Source organism: Podarcis gaigeae (genome assembly GCF_964106915.1).
Source record: "Podarcis gaigeae genome assembly, chromosome: 2".
Classification (NCBI taxonomy): domain Eukaryota; kingdom Metazoa; phylum Chordata; class Lepidosauria; order Squamata; family Lacertidae; genus Podarcis; species Podarcis gaigeae.
The window spans coordinates 107,496,978-107,510,727 of NC_139679.1; the positions used below are offsets into that span (position 1 = coordinate 107,496,978).

The following is a 13,750-nucleotide window of genomic DNA, read 5'->3' on the forward strand; positions in this document are numbered from 1 at the left end:
ATAAGGTTATTAATGCATGCCACTGCTGCGGCTTGTGTTTTCTTAGCCCAAAAATGGAAATTGAGTAAATTCCCAACTAAAGAAGAATGGCAACTTAAACTGATGGAATAAGCGCAGCTTGCGGACCTAACATATAGAATAAGAGAACATGAAGAACATTGGAAAATGTCTAGTGAAGATATGGAGGAAAATTGTGTTTATCTGAAAATGTGGGCAGCATTAAGATAAATTCAACAGTGTAAACAAGTTTTGATGGATGTAATAATGGAATACTGAATGGCTTAGTTTGTATAAAATATGCAAGGATTGGAAAGAGAAGAAGGGAAGTCATTGATATTTTAAGGTTCTTTAAATGAATGTCCTAAATTGTAAAACAGAAAATTTAATAAAAATTATAGAAAGAAGAAGAAGGGAACTTGCATTCCCAGGGACAGATCAAGGGAGAAGCTCCTTCCTCTCCTCTTACCAGTGAATTCTTTTTTGCACCGGTCCCGGACACTCGTCTCCAAGTTTTCCAGCTGGATCTGAACTTTTTTGTAATCCCTCAGGGCCTGTTTGCTCTTCCTCCTGGAAAGAAAAACCATCACCATCATATGCTAAAGTCGATCCCTTCTAATCACAGTGTAGCTCTTTATTTCTATGCAAGAGAATCACCCCAGGTTTTGCAGCCACAAAACCAAATTAACCGTGCAAAAAGGAAACAGCGAGCTGTACAGCTAGGCTGATATTTTCATCCAAGCCTTTTTGGGACATTCTCAGACGCAGCAACAAAAAGGCTTTCAAATATCCCCCGTGCTAGGGTTGCTATATCTTGAAGAGCAAAAAAAGCAGACAGCCTGAGCTGCTGCCGGCCTGAGCCGGGGGAAAAGGCGCAAAGACCTCTTTCCCTGGCTCAGGCTGGCAGCTGTTGCAGTGTGCAGAGCAGCCCAAGCCCCAAAACCCCAGACATTTCCTTTAAAATGAAAAATCCGCTCGGATGGGCATGTTGGTCCCCCAAAAGAGGACATGTCTGGGTTTTCTCGGATGTATGGCAACCCTACCCCCATGCTGCACTTTGACGGCCCAACAATCGAGGCTTCAAAGTGCAGCATCACCTGTTGTCATAGTGATGTCAGGTAACTGACCCTGATCACCTGTCTAAATTTGTCTGCCAGGAGTCGGGGAGATAAGGATCTGGCAGACAGAAAAGCTTCCTCGCCCCTGTCTTATAGGGTTGCTGTAAGGGATGCAACGAGATAATGCATGGGATGCACTTTGAAAGATTCATCACCAGCTTTCCTGAACCCGGTGTCCTTCAGATCTTTTGGACCACAACTCCCATCAGCCCCTGCCAAGTATGATCTCTGGTGTGGAAACAGGAAGAAAGAAACCTACAAAGTTCCCACTGCTCTAAGCAACTCTGAGCAGTTCCTGCTTCAGTGCCAATGTACTCTGTTCCCAAAAAGCAAATCTGTGTTGCTGTTTTTCCATAAACAGAACAGGTCACACAACCTAACTGGCTTTTCTCACATGTAGACTGCCGTGCCTGGCTAGGCCTATGGAATATGGTCCTGCAGACAGGCCGGCAAGCTTCCTCCTTCCTCCTCACCTGTAGATGAAGACGATGATGAGGACGATCAGAGCAACAAAGGAGGCGACAACCCCCAAGCCAATCTGGGCCTCCACCGGGAAGGTCAGCTGACTCTCTGTGTCATACTGCACGCGGCCCAGGCGGAATTGGTTGTTGCCCATTTGAACCTGCAGGAGGACAAGAGGATGGAAAACTGATTTCATGTGAAGGCGAGGAGCCTCCATCATTATTATTATTATTATTATTATTATTATTATTATTATTATTACTATTACTACTACTATTTCCATGATGTATGTCCCAATCATTATCTATCTATATCTATCTATCTATCTATCTATCTATCTATCTATCTATCTATCTATCTATCTATCTAATTATCTTATCTATCTATCTATCTATCTATCTATCTATCTATCTATCTATCTAATTACCTATCTATCTATCTATCTATCATCTATCTATCTATCTATCTATCTATCTATCTATCTATCATCTATCTATCTAATTATCTATCTATCTATCTATCTATCGTCTATCATCTATCTACACGAATATATTTACTAAATTTGGGAAGGATTAGAATAGTGGGTTGACACGATCTTTCAATATCGCACATAGTTCAGTCTGAACAAGGAAAACAAATGGAAGAAAAAACTAAACAAAAGGATTTTTCATCACTGACCATTTTATCTTTTCACGGGGTTCAGCAAACGATGCTGTTGGAGATGCTTAAGATATGGGCTGTATATTACTTCTATAATAATTTTTACTTTTTTGTGCTTTACCTAGCTGCAGTTTCTGAAACCTCAGTTCCTTTGTTAATGCATTTAAAAAAATAAATCATCCCATGACAAATAAAATGCTTGTTGTTATGCCTTCAGATAAGCGTACCTTGTGGGCTAGCTTTTCAGATAGAGCGGAAAAAACAACCCCAGACCCTATTATACCAATACAGTGGTACCCCTAGTTGTGGACACGATCTGTTCCATCCAGGGTGCCATTCGCACCCTGAAAAGTCCGCAATTAGAGCGGCGCTTCTGCACAAGTGCAGGGCACAATAGAGAGCTTCTGCACATGCATGAAGCACGCAGAACACTTCTGCGCATGTGCACACACACACACACAGTGAAACCCGGAAGTATACACTTCCAGGTTTGTCGCGTTTGCAAGCCGAAAAGACGAAGCATGAACCTAATGCAACATGAGGTACAACTGTATTATAAAGTGGCAGTTTCTAAGAATTTCCAGCTTTCCCCCACCAGATGGACCCAGTGTCTCAGAAGACCAAATATCTCCAAAACTTAGTGCCGGTGAAACCATGGTGTGGTGTTGCTAGTTTTGACCCTATTCTGGCACAGTCTCCGTGCATGTAAGCAAGCATGCAAGGGGACGTGAGCATGCATTGCTGAATCCTGCCCCCTCTGGTATTAACGTTTTTCACCCAGTTCTGAACCCTCCACACAAATTTAAGGGCAAAGGTCCAAAGTGGGGAGCCTCCATGATTCCTGCGCAATTACAGAAACCTGACCGCGCAGCAGGAATCATAGACTTAGAAGGGACCCTAAGGGTCATGTAGTCCAACCCGCTGCAGGGCAAGAGGAAAGTGGAGAGGCGGCTCCTCACTTCAGACCTTCGACCCTCAAGCTCCTGGAGGGCTGTACACAGAATGAAGTTAAGGGGCCAGAAGAAGACGGGACTGCCAAGATGCTCCCCGCCAGCTCCCTCTCATGTAATTGCTTATGTGCGGCTACAGCAAACAGCTGGATAGGGCTCCGCACAAATCGTCATGATTAGTGGTGTCAGTGAGGACCTTCTCTTGTGACCATCCCAAGAAGGTACCCATCAGCTCCATTCCTGTTATGGAACCAAGGGGGGCGGTGACCCAAAAATGTTTGGCAACCACTGCTTTATGCGATATCCCTGCAAACCGCTTTTTACTGACGAGATCCTCAGTCCACCACAGTATATTAGGGGAGTGACTGGCAAAGGGGAGCTGGATAAAAATAGCCGTTCCTGCTCAGAAGCTGTGCTGCTTTTTAACCTCTTGGTATTAAACCTTCATCAAATTTTGCTTCCAACTGCAATTGAAGAAGCAGCCCACAAAGCGATAGAGTACTTGCTGGGGTCTGCCACCATGATTTGATTTGATTTTACAGAATGTGTGTACCGCTAATTGTACAGAAGGAGGAGGAGGAGGAGGAGGAGGAGAGGCAGAGGAAGAGGAAGAGGAAGAAGAGGAAGAGGAAGAGGAAGAGGAAGAAGAAGAAGAAGAAGAAGAAGAAGAAGAAGAAGAAGAAGAAGAAGAAGAAGCAGCAGCTCAAAGCAGTTTACATAAAATACACACATTAAAATGATATGGAAAAGCCAGAAACTTGAAAAAAGAACAAGCTGACCTAAAAAAATCCAAAGGCAACATAGAAATAAAACCAGCATTTAAAAGAAAATGATATACATTTAAAAAATAAAATAACACATTAAGAGGCATGTCAACTTTATCTATCCAAGGGAACAAAAGGTTTTAAACAAATTTGGCTACATGCTGTGAAGCAGGCGTAAAGGGTCTCTCTGCTGTGGTTTTTTCCCCCTTCCAGTTTTGCTAATTGGCGGCTCCACAAGGCCCACTTTGAAGATAAGGGAGCTGTTGTTCTCAGAGGGCCTGTTTCACCCTTCCTTCCCACAACCTCTGTCAGAAGTAAATCCCACCCACCCACCTCAACTGCTTTTAATCCCATGAGGGAACAAAAGAGCACCATTTATACCCGCTTTCTCCACCCCCAACAATTCCCCCCAACGCCCCAAAATTGACTACAGTGGTACCTCGGGTTAAGTACTTAATTCGTTCCGGAGGCGCGTTCTTAACCTGAAACTGTTCTTAACCTGAAGCACCACTTTAGCTAATGGGGCTTCCCGCTGCCGCCGCGCCAACGGAGCACGATTTCTGTTCTCATCCTGAAGCAAAGTTCTTAACCTGAAGCACTATTTCTGGGTTAGCGGAGTCTGTAACCTGAAGCGTATGTAACCTGAGGTACCACTGTATTAATAACCACATTAAAAAAACACCCCAACTTTTTTTCCAATGCACCCTCTTTTAATCCCAAAAGAGTTCCTTACAGATGGAACTCTGAAGAAAATTATTTTTCCTTCCTTTCGTCAGTCTTGGCCTATTGTGTTCTAGTTCCTAGCCCTGCAACTCTTCCACCAGGCATTCCTCCCTTTGCCCATTTGGGTGCCCTGTGCCCCCCTATCTTCCCTTTCCTCCATGGTCCACCCCGCTCCCCATCCCGGTTCGAGTTCTTCCCGTTGCCAATATCCACCCCTTACTGTGAACTCTGGCAAAGAGTCTGTGCCTTCCCGCTTGGCCCGGTGCAGAGGGGCTGGTTGCTCGGCGGGGGGTTCGCAATAGAGGTGGTTCTTCGTCAGGGTCTTGACTGAGCAGACGCCCACTCCGATCATGGCTTTCACCTCCTCTTTGGAGATGGCCAGGTCCAGGTTTTCCCCCTGGAGGAAAGAAACCGAGGCAGTCAGGTGAAGGCAAGCTGTTTTTGTCGCTCGGCGGCCCAGTTTGCACGGAACGCTAAGCCAAGCCATGGTTTAGTGTTGATATATATCGCCATTTAGCTGACAACAGCGGCAGGACTGGAGAAGGACTGGAGGAGCGAGGTGATGGTTTAGCTTAGCGTGTTGTCTGAATGCAGACTTGTGGTTTGTCTCACTCCAGATAAACCATAGCCTGTAACTGAGGTTTGTTCTTCATTTATAGCTTGTGGCTGTTTATTATTTATATAAAGGTAAAGGTAAAGGGACCCCTGACCATTAGGTCCAGTCGTGGCCGACTCTGGGGTTACAGTGCTCATCTCGCTTTATTGGCTGAGGGAGCGGCGTACAGCTTCCAGGTCATGTGGCCAGCATGACTAAACCGCTTCTGGCGGACCAGAGCAGTGCACGGAAATGCTGTTTACCTTCCCACCGGAGCGGTACCGAGCAACGGGAGCTCACTCCGTTGCGGGAATTCGAACCACCAACCTTCTGATCGGCAAGTCCTAGGCTCTGTGGTTTAACCCACAGCACCACCCACGTCCCTATACCCCATTCATAAAAAAATACTAGAGTGGTTTACAACAATTGTACACAAAAGCATACGGTAAAAGCTATACGAAAACGTTGAAGTCAGCTAACTACAAGGGGAGACAAACTATGAGCCCAGGTTAGGACAACATGCTGTGCCAAACCATGGTTTAGCTCACAGCAGGGCTGGAAGAGCCAAGTGTCCACAGTCTCAACCTCAGGAACCCCCACAATCGCGTTATAACGTGTTTTGGCACTGCATGCAAACTGAGCCAAATTATTTTATATCAATGCATCCCATAACACTTTCCAAATTAAATAGTGCTATCGTTAAGGGTCGTTACAGGCACAGATGTAACTTTAAAGGTCTTGTGACTTTCACAGGACAGTGCTTTATATTGCGTGACATGACACTGGTCCATTGGTCACACAGTATTGCCTACACCAGTGTTTCCCAACCTTGGGCCTCCAGCTGTTTTTGAACTACAATTCCCATCATCCCTTGCCACTGGTCTTGCTAGCTAGGGATGATGGGAGTTGTAGTCCAAAAACAGCTGGAGGCCCAAGGTTGGGAAACACTGGCCTAACCAGTAGCAGTTCTCCAGGGTTTCCAGCAGGGGGTCTCCCACAATCCTACCTTTATATGCTGGGGTTGAACCTAGAACATTGGCTCCCAGTACGTTTCCGAGCACAATTCTAAGTGTTGGTGTTAACCTTTAAAGCCCTAAACGGCCTTGGCCCAGTATACCTGAAGGAGCGTCTCCACCCCCATCGTTCAGCCCAGACACTGAGGTCCAGCGCCAAGGGCCTTCTGGCGGTTCCCTCACTGCGAGAAGCCAAGTTACAGGGAACCAGGCAGAGGGCTTTCTCGGTAGTGGCGCCCGCCCTGTGGAACGCCCTCCGACCAGATGTCAAAGAGAAAAATAACTACCCGGCATTTACAAGACATCTGAAGGCAGCCCTGTTCAGGGAAGTTTTCAATGTGTGACATTTTAATGTATTTTTAATCTTTTGTTGGAAGCTGCCCAGAGTGGCTGGGGAAACCCAGCCAGATGGGCGGGGTATAAATAAATAAATAAATTATTATTATTATTATTATTAAACCTTCTACATGCCAAGCAACTGCTCTACCACTAGCTATGACCCTTACCCACCAAAAACAGTCTAGAGATTATGACTTCTGTTGGCATAACTGGGGGGGGGCGGGGCTTTGGGTAGTGTACATTAGGTAGCGCATTACAGAGGAAGGAATTCATACACCACACCTGTTGCTTTCTACCTTGCTGCCTTTGCACAATGCATAATGAACTTATGGAACTCACCGCCACAAGGCACGGAGGCGGCTGCTGTCATGGACAGATTGCATAGGTTGGGGCACCTGCCACCTGCCATGGAAACTTTAGCTGAGATTCCTGCATTGCAGGGGTCTGGACCAAGATGACCCTGAAGGTCCCTTCTAACTCTACTGTTCTATGATTCTAACCAGGGCTTGGCCCCTCTAAGCCGCCCCCTAATAATGCCCCTCTCCCTGAATATTTATGCTTTTCATGTTTATACATTTCATTAGTTTTACAATCAATTTAGCATTTCAAAATTTGACTTCCTTCTCCCCTTTTCTGCGGTTCCTTAAACGTTTTATTTTAATACCTTCTGCATATCCAAATTCATTTCACTTGCTCCTTTAATTATCTACTGCAAATATATACTCTTGTGTAACTGCAGGTTATTACAAACATCCTGCTAATGCTTTTAATCTGTTTACAATTTATCTGTAACTATTCAATAAACCATTTCCATTCTTTTATATTGTTATCTTGATTTCTTATTCTTCCGGCAACTTTCGCCCATTTCTGCACATTCCATGAGGTTTCGTACACAACGTTTTTGTATACGGAGACGGATGCAGAATGAGACCTTTCTTAGGAGGGACTGAGCTACCTTGGAAGACAAGTTGTGGTCTATGGAGTACCCAAAATCTACAAGCAAGGGGCAGGTGTATCTGCTCCCTGCATAGTGGGGCTGCTCCATTACCTCCACAGAGATGACGCTTCCAGGCTTGTGACGATAGGGCTTGGTGTGGTCATCCATATTGAGGGGGTGCAGGACGGGATCCACCTCGTAGGAGAAGCCGCTCGGATGCACGGCGTTGAAGTCGAAGCTGAGGTTATCGAGGACAAACTCCAGCTTCACTTGCACGGAGGGAGAAAGCTGCTTAATGGCAGGTGTTTTGCACAGGATGAGGCTGGAGGAGTTGACCTCGCAGGGCTCTTCAAACTAGGATCGGAAATAAAGGGGAGTGAACGGCCCACTCTCTCCTAGACACCCCCCATAGCTGTCAACTTACAGATCTGAAAATAAGGAACCAGCACCCTCAAAAATAAGGGATCAGCAGCCAAAATAAGGGATTTTACGAACACAGGTATGTGCAACTTCTGAGCCCCTCCGAGTGAAAGACAGAAAGCCCAGCCAGCAGCCAAACGAAGCCTCAAGCGGTGGTTCCCACAGCACAGCAACCCGGCAAGGGAAACGACCGTCTCTTCTCCGCTGGGAAGCGCTGAGCAAAGACGAGTACCCAGGCAACACAGCCGATTTGATCGGCACAAGGCATGCAAGCTCCACCCCCCCCCGGCGTTCTTAGACTCCTTATTGGGTGAGCAACGCAGCCAAGCAACACAGTTGGAGCCTCCCTCCTCCCTGGCTGGCAGGGAGGGAGGGAGAGGAGCTGCTTCCTTTGAAACCCGGGAAATTTAAGGGACATTCTCAATAAGGGACAGCAGCGGGACACGGCGCTGGGATAACGGAGTTTCCCGCCAAATAAGGGACGGTTGACAGCTATGACACCCCCTCCCCCATTCTCCAGGACACCCCAGAGCACAGGGAATCCCTGGAGTGGAGCTTGCTAAAAAAAAACATCTGCAGGAGACTCTCTGCAGAAGACCCTGGGCGCATCCCTTGTCCAATTCCTCAAGAACAAAGCCAAAAGCCAGTCTACCTTGAGGAAACCCAAGTGCAAATCCCCCTTCTGACTGGTCACTTTTAGAAAAGGATGTGGGATTAGACAGGTCTTTGGCCGGATCCAGCAGAGGGTGTTTTTGTGTGTGTGTTCAGCCTTCAAGTTCACTGGGTGAACTTGGGCCAGTCACGTTCTCTCTCTTCACAGGGCTGTTGTAAGAATAAACAATATTTTTTTGCCGGAGGCGGGGAGAAAACATGTTCACCACCCCTAGGTCCTTAGAAGAAGGGTAGACTCTAAAGGAAATGAATAAGGCCTGTCCCCAAAACACTTTGGTATTAAAAAGGGAGAAATCCAAAACGCCACTAGGGACTGTAATGAGAAGAGGATTGTAATACAGTCATACCTCATGTTATGTCCACTTCATGTTATGTTCTTTCAGGTTACGTCCTGCAGCGACCCGGAAGTACTGGAAAGGGTTACTTCCAGGTTTCGCCGCGTGTGCATGCGCAGAAGCGCAAACTGACATCACGTGCATGCGCAGAAGCAGCGAATCGCAACCTGACATGTGCAGATGCGCCGCTGCGGGTTGCATTCTTTTCATGTTGCGAACGGGCCTCCAGAACGGATCCCGTTCACAACCAGAGGTACCACTGTAATACTAAATGGACCCGTTTTTGTTACCCTTTAGTTTGCAAACTGAGGCAGCCACAGATCCCTCACACCTGTAGCTTTGAACAGAACAACACACTGGCAAGCATTGCACTGGTAAACCTACTTGCTGGACGCTGCAGAGGGCATTCTCAGGGCATTCTGTATCCGGAATAATCCTGCGCCACCTGCCCAAGCCCCGGCGCCGGCGCTCCAGCGGAGAAACCGTGACGCGGATTTTGGGCCACTGCACGACATCAAGGTTGTGCCCACGAACTCGGATCTCTCTGCCACCACTGAAATACACACACACACACACATGTACGTTAGTGACTACAACCAGTGCAGATCTGAGGGCCTGCAGCTTCAGGATTTGCCCTTTGAGGCAAATGCTGAGGCTCAGTGGAAAAGCCCCTGCTTTTCATTCAGAAGGTCCAAAGTTCAACATTTGGCATCTCCAGGTAGGCAAAGGAAGATTCCTGCCTGAAAAGCTGGAGAGAAGGCAATCCTGAGCTGTATGGCCCATTGGTCGTAACTCTCTCTACAAACCCACCAGCTTTCTGCAGCTGATCACTTTCCTGATCACAGTGTGACGTCAGGCAACTTTGGGAAGCTGACAGGCTTTGTAAGGTAAAAGGTAAAGGACCCCTGGATGGTTAAGTCCAGTCAAAGGCAACTATGAGGTTGCGACGCTCATCTCACTTTCCGGTGTTTGTCCACAGACAGCTTTCTGGGTCATGTGGCCGGCAGGACTAAACCGCTTCTGGTGCAGCAGGACACCGTGACAGGAAACCAGAGCACACGGAAACGCCTTTTACCTTCCCACCACAGCGGTACCTATTTATCTACTTGCACTGGTGTGCTTTTGAACTGCTAGGTTGGCAGGAGCTGGGACAGAGCAACGGGAGCTCACCCCCATCGCGTGTATTCGAACCGCCAACCTTCCGATCAGCAAGCCCAAGAGGCTTAGTGGTTTAGACCACAGCGCCACTCACGTCCCTTGTAAGTTGTCCTGTCTAAATACAGATCTCCAGAGCAGCAGCCATGTTAAGCCTGCACTGCAGCCAAAACAACAGAGTCTCGTGACACCTTTAAGCAGTCGTTCTCAAACCTTTTTCTCTGGGCCACACTTTCTGAATAAGAATTTGCTCTGAATATATGCATTGGTAAGAAACGACTCCTAGCCATGTCTGATTTATAATGTATAACAGAACTGCTTTATAATATGATCACGGGGCATCCAGGAAGTATAAAATAACGCAATTCCATAAGAACACGAATCATGCCCAAAATATAATCTTGATCACCCTTGAATCTTGCCTCCCTCTCCTGCCTGTGGGACACCACACACTTTGAGAACTGCTTTAGAGGCAAACAAATTTCCAAACTGTGATTGCACTGATTAAATGGCTTTTGCATTTATCAGTCCCATTTTCCTCTTCCTCCTCCCCATTCCCACAAGGCGGGGGTAGCTGCCGAAGGCAAAGGAAGGGTGGTCTGAGAATACCGAAGTGATGGAGGACCATTCCAAGTAGGTGGAGCGAGAAACCAAGCGGTCAAAGACTCAATAATTTTTTTAAAAAAATAACTTTTTAAAAATCGCCTTACAAACTTGTCTTGGCGGGGCGGGGACAGACAAGTCATTTACCTTTGGAAACTCTTGGCTGGTTCTGCATACGTGATGTTGGGGTCCAGGGTGTACTTGAAGCGGGGGTACTCCAAACTCCGTTCCTGATCCCCGTACTTGATTGTGACGTTGAGTTCCACAGATGCGTTACTGGCGCTAGTCAGGCACTGAAGCTCCTTCTCTTGTACTTCAGAATGACTTGTGGGGGCGAGAGAGAGAAAGAGAAAAGGGGCTGGTTTCAATTTAAATATTGTATAAATATAGTCAGCAAACTCGCCTAGAAAATCTATTCTAAACTAGTGCTCTTCAGCCTTGGGTTCCCAGGAACTGTTGGACTACAGTTGCCATTGTTCCTGACCGCCTTGGGCTAAGCTGTGGTTGGGGATGATGGGAGTTGTAGTCCCTTGCTAGTTGCTGTGGTTTTGCCTAGGCCTCAGCCTCCAAACTATCAGGCCCCACCCAAAGGAGGTGAGAAGGGCATCCAATGATCTGACCTGGTGAAAGGCCTCTTCCTTATTTCACCAGAAATATGTTGCTATCTGGCTAGTAACGACAGGGAAATTGCTGCTTTCTTCCTCATTCCTGAGCAGGTAGAAGTACAGTGGTACCTCAGGTTAAGTACTTAATTCGTTCCAGAGGTCCGTACTTAACCTGAAACTGTTCTTAACCTGAAGCACCACTTTAGCTAATGGGGCCTCCTCCTGCTGCTGCACCGCTGGAGAACAATTTCTGTTCTCATCCTGAAGCAAAGTTCTTAACCTGAAGCACTATTTCTGGGTTAGCGGAGTCTGTAACCTGAAGTGTATGTAACCTGAAGCATATGTAACCTGAGGTACCACTGTACACCTGTTTTTCCTTGTTAAGAGGACAATGTTACCTTAAAACAGGGATGGAGAACTTGTGACTCTTCCAGAACCTGTTGGAATTCCCAGCAGAAGCAGCCCGTACGGCCAATGGAAACCAACATCTAAGGAGGCCGCAGGTTCCCCAAGTCTACCTTGGAACTATTCTGAAAATGCTGAGCCAAAGCAAACTCTGGCTTATGACAGAGGGTCCCCATGGCTCATAGCTGTCAACTTACAGATTTGAAAATAAGGGACCAGCACCCTCAAAAATAAGGGATCAGCAGCCAAAATAAGGGATTTTCCAAGCACAGGTATGTTCAAGCCCCTCCGGGCCAAAGGCAGAAAGCCCAGCCAGCAGCCAAACGAAGCCTGAAGCCTCAAGGAAAACCACCGTCACCTCTCCGCTGGGAAGCACTGAGCAAAGGCGAGTACCCAGGCAACACAGCCGATTTGATCGGCACAAGGCATGCAAGCTCCACCCCCCAGGCGTTCTTAGACTTCTTATTGGGTAAGCAACGCAGCCAAGCAACACAGTTGGAGCCTCCCTCCTCCCTGGCCGGCAGGGAGGGAGGGAGAGGAGCTGCTTCCTTTGAAACCCGGGAAATTTAAGGGACATCATCAATCCGGGACAGCAGCGGGACACAGCCCTGGGATAAGGGACTGTCCCGCCAAATAAGGGACGCTTGACAGCTATGCCATGGCTTACAATGCCCCTACAACCTAGAAATACCTGTCGGGGGCTATGTCCCAATAATCCAAATCAATGACCACCCTGAGCAAATAGCCTGGGGGGAGGGTGTTGGAGCAGCAGCCTGCTGCCTGGCGCCGTTTCTTACATATAGCAGGGGAAGCGTCCGACCAGAATGCTGATTTTGCTGGGGTTGCCAGTCAGCAGCTTGGATCCCGTCAGTGTGAGGCAGGTTCCTCCAGCCTTGGGGCCTCGTGTTGGGTAAATGGACTTCAGCTCTGGGTTCTGAGCAAAAGGGAGAGGAAGGAAAGAAGGAACATTCAGCCAAAGGAATTCAAGAGGCAGCGAACAACACTCCTGGCTTGGGCTGCACATCGCAGGAGAGCGCAAGGAGGAGGCCCAATGGCCCATCTTGTCCAGCGTCCCGTTGGCGCCTCTGGGAAGCCAGCAAGCAAGACCCGATCACAAGAGCAGTTCTCCCCACCAGAGATTCCCAGAAATGGTGTTCAGAGGCCTCTGACAGCGGAGGCAGAAGGTAGCCATTGTTTCTAATAGCCACGGAGAGCCAGTGTAGTGTAGTGGTTAGAGCGGTGGACTCGTAATCTGGTGAACTGGGTTCAATTCCCTGCTCCTCCACATGCAGCTGCTAATCACACTTCTCTGAAGTCTCTCAGCCTCACTCACCTCACAGAGTGTTTGTTGTGGGGGAGGAAGGGAAAGGAGATAGTTAACCGCTTTGAGACTCCTTAGGATAGTGATAAAGCGGGATATCAAATCCAAACTCTTCTTCTCCTATAGAAATGTGAAGAGGAGCCCGGCTAGATGAGGCTGTGTCCCCTTCAGACCAGTGGCATTTTTTAACACTGCTGAAAAAGGATGACTTCGGGCATATGCTGTGCTTGCAGCTCCTTAGCTGCTTATGCAACTTGCTGCTCAGGAAACAAAAACTTTTCTGGCAGCCATTTCTGGGAAAATACGGAGCAGCAGGTTCTCAGGGGCTGGCGGCAAAGCCGTCCATTTGTAAGGGCCACGGGTGGGAAAAAGAAGCTCTGGGGAATCTCAGGCCATGGGCCTAATGTGGTCCTCCAGGCCTCTCTATCTAGCATTCAGGACTCTCCCCCAGGCCAACTGCCTAGCCAGCCTTTGCTCTGCACCTTCCTCGAGTCTCTTGCCTGCCTAAAATATGCCCTTGATGATCCCTTTATATGGGTAAACTAATATTTACTGATGCACTCACTTTTGCTTCTGGCGCCACCCACCGCTGGCATGTGGCCCCTGGGTTGCGGCCTGGAAAGGAATGTGGCCCTCGAGCTGAAAAATGCTACCTGCTCCTTATGTGGCTACTCTG

The 13,750-nt window shown here is 47.7% G+C and overlaps 1 protein-coding gene across 1 annotated transcript in view; it reads right to left on the reverse strand.

Annotated features, from left to right (window-relative positions):
• PLXNB1 (plexin B1) overlaps nucleotides 1-13,750 on the reverse strand; it is a 152,642-nt gene that overhangs the window by 29,409 nt on the left and 109,483 nt on the right. Inside the window, exons 19-25 of the mRNA XM_083722203.1 lie at nucleotides 12,551-12,687; nucleotides 10,891-11,067; nucleotides 9,370-9,538; nucleotides 7,670-7,912; nucleotides 4,895-5,071; nucleotides 1,589-1,737; nucleotides 467-567 (exon numbers count right to left, since the gene is read on the reverse strand). Of these exons, the coding sequence (XP_083578329.1) occupies nucleotides 467-567; nucleotides 1,589-1,737; nucleotides 4,895-5,071; nucleotides 7,670-7,912; nucleotides 9,370-9,538; nucleotides 10,891-11,067; nucleotides 12,551-12,687 (1,153 nt within the window). The remainder of the gene's footprint in view (nucleotides 1-466; nucleotides 568-1,588; nucleotides 1,738-4,894; nucleotides 5,072-7,669; nucleotides 7,913-9,369; nucleotides 9,539-10,890; nucleotides 11,068-12,550; nucleotides 12,688-13,750) is intronic.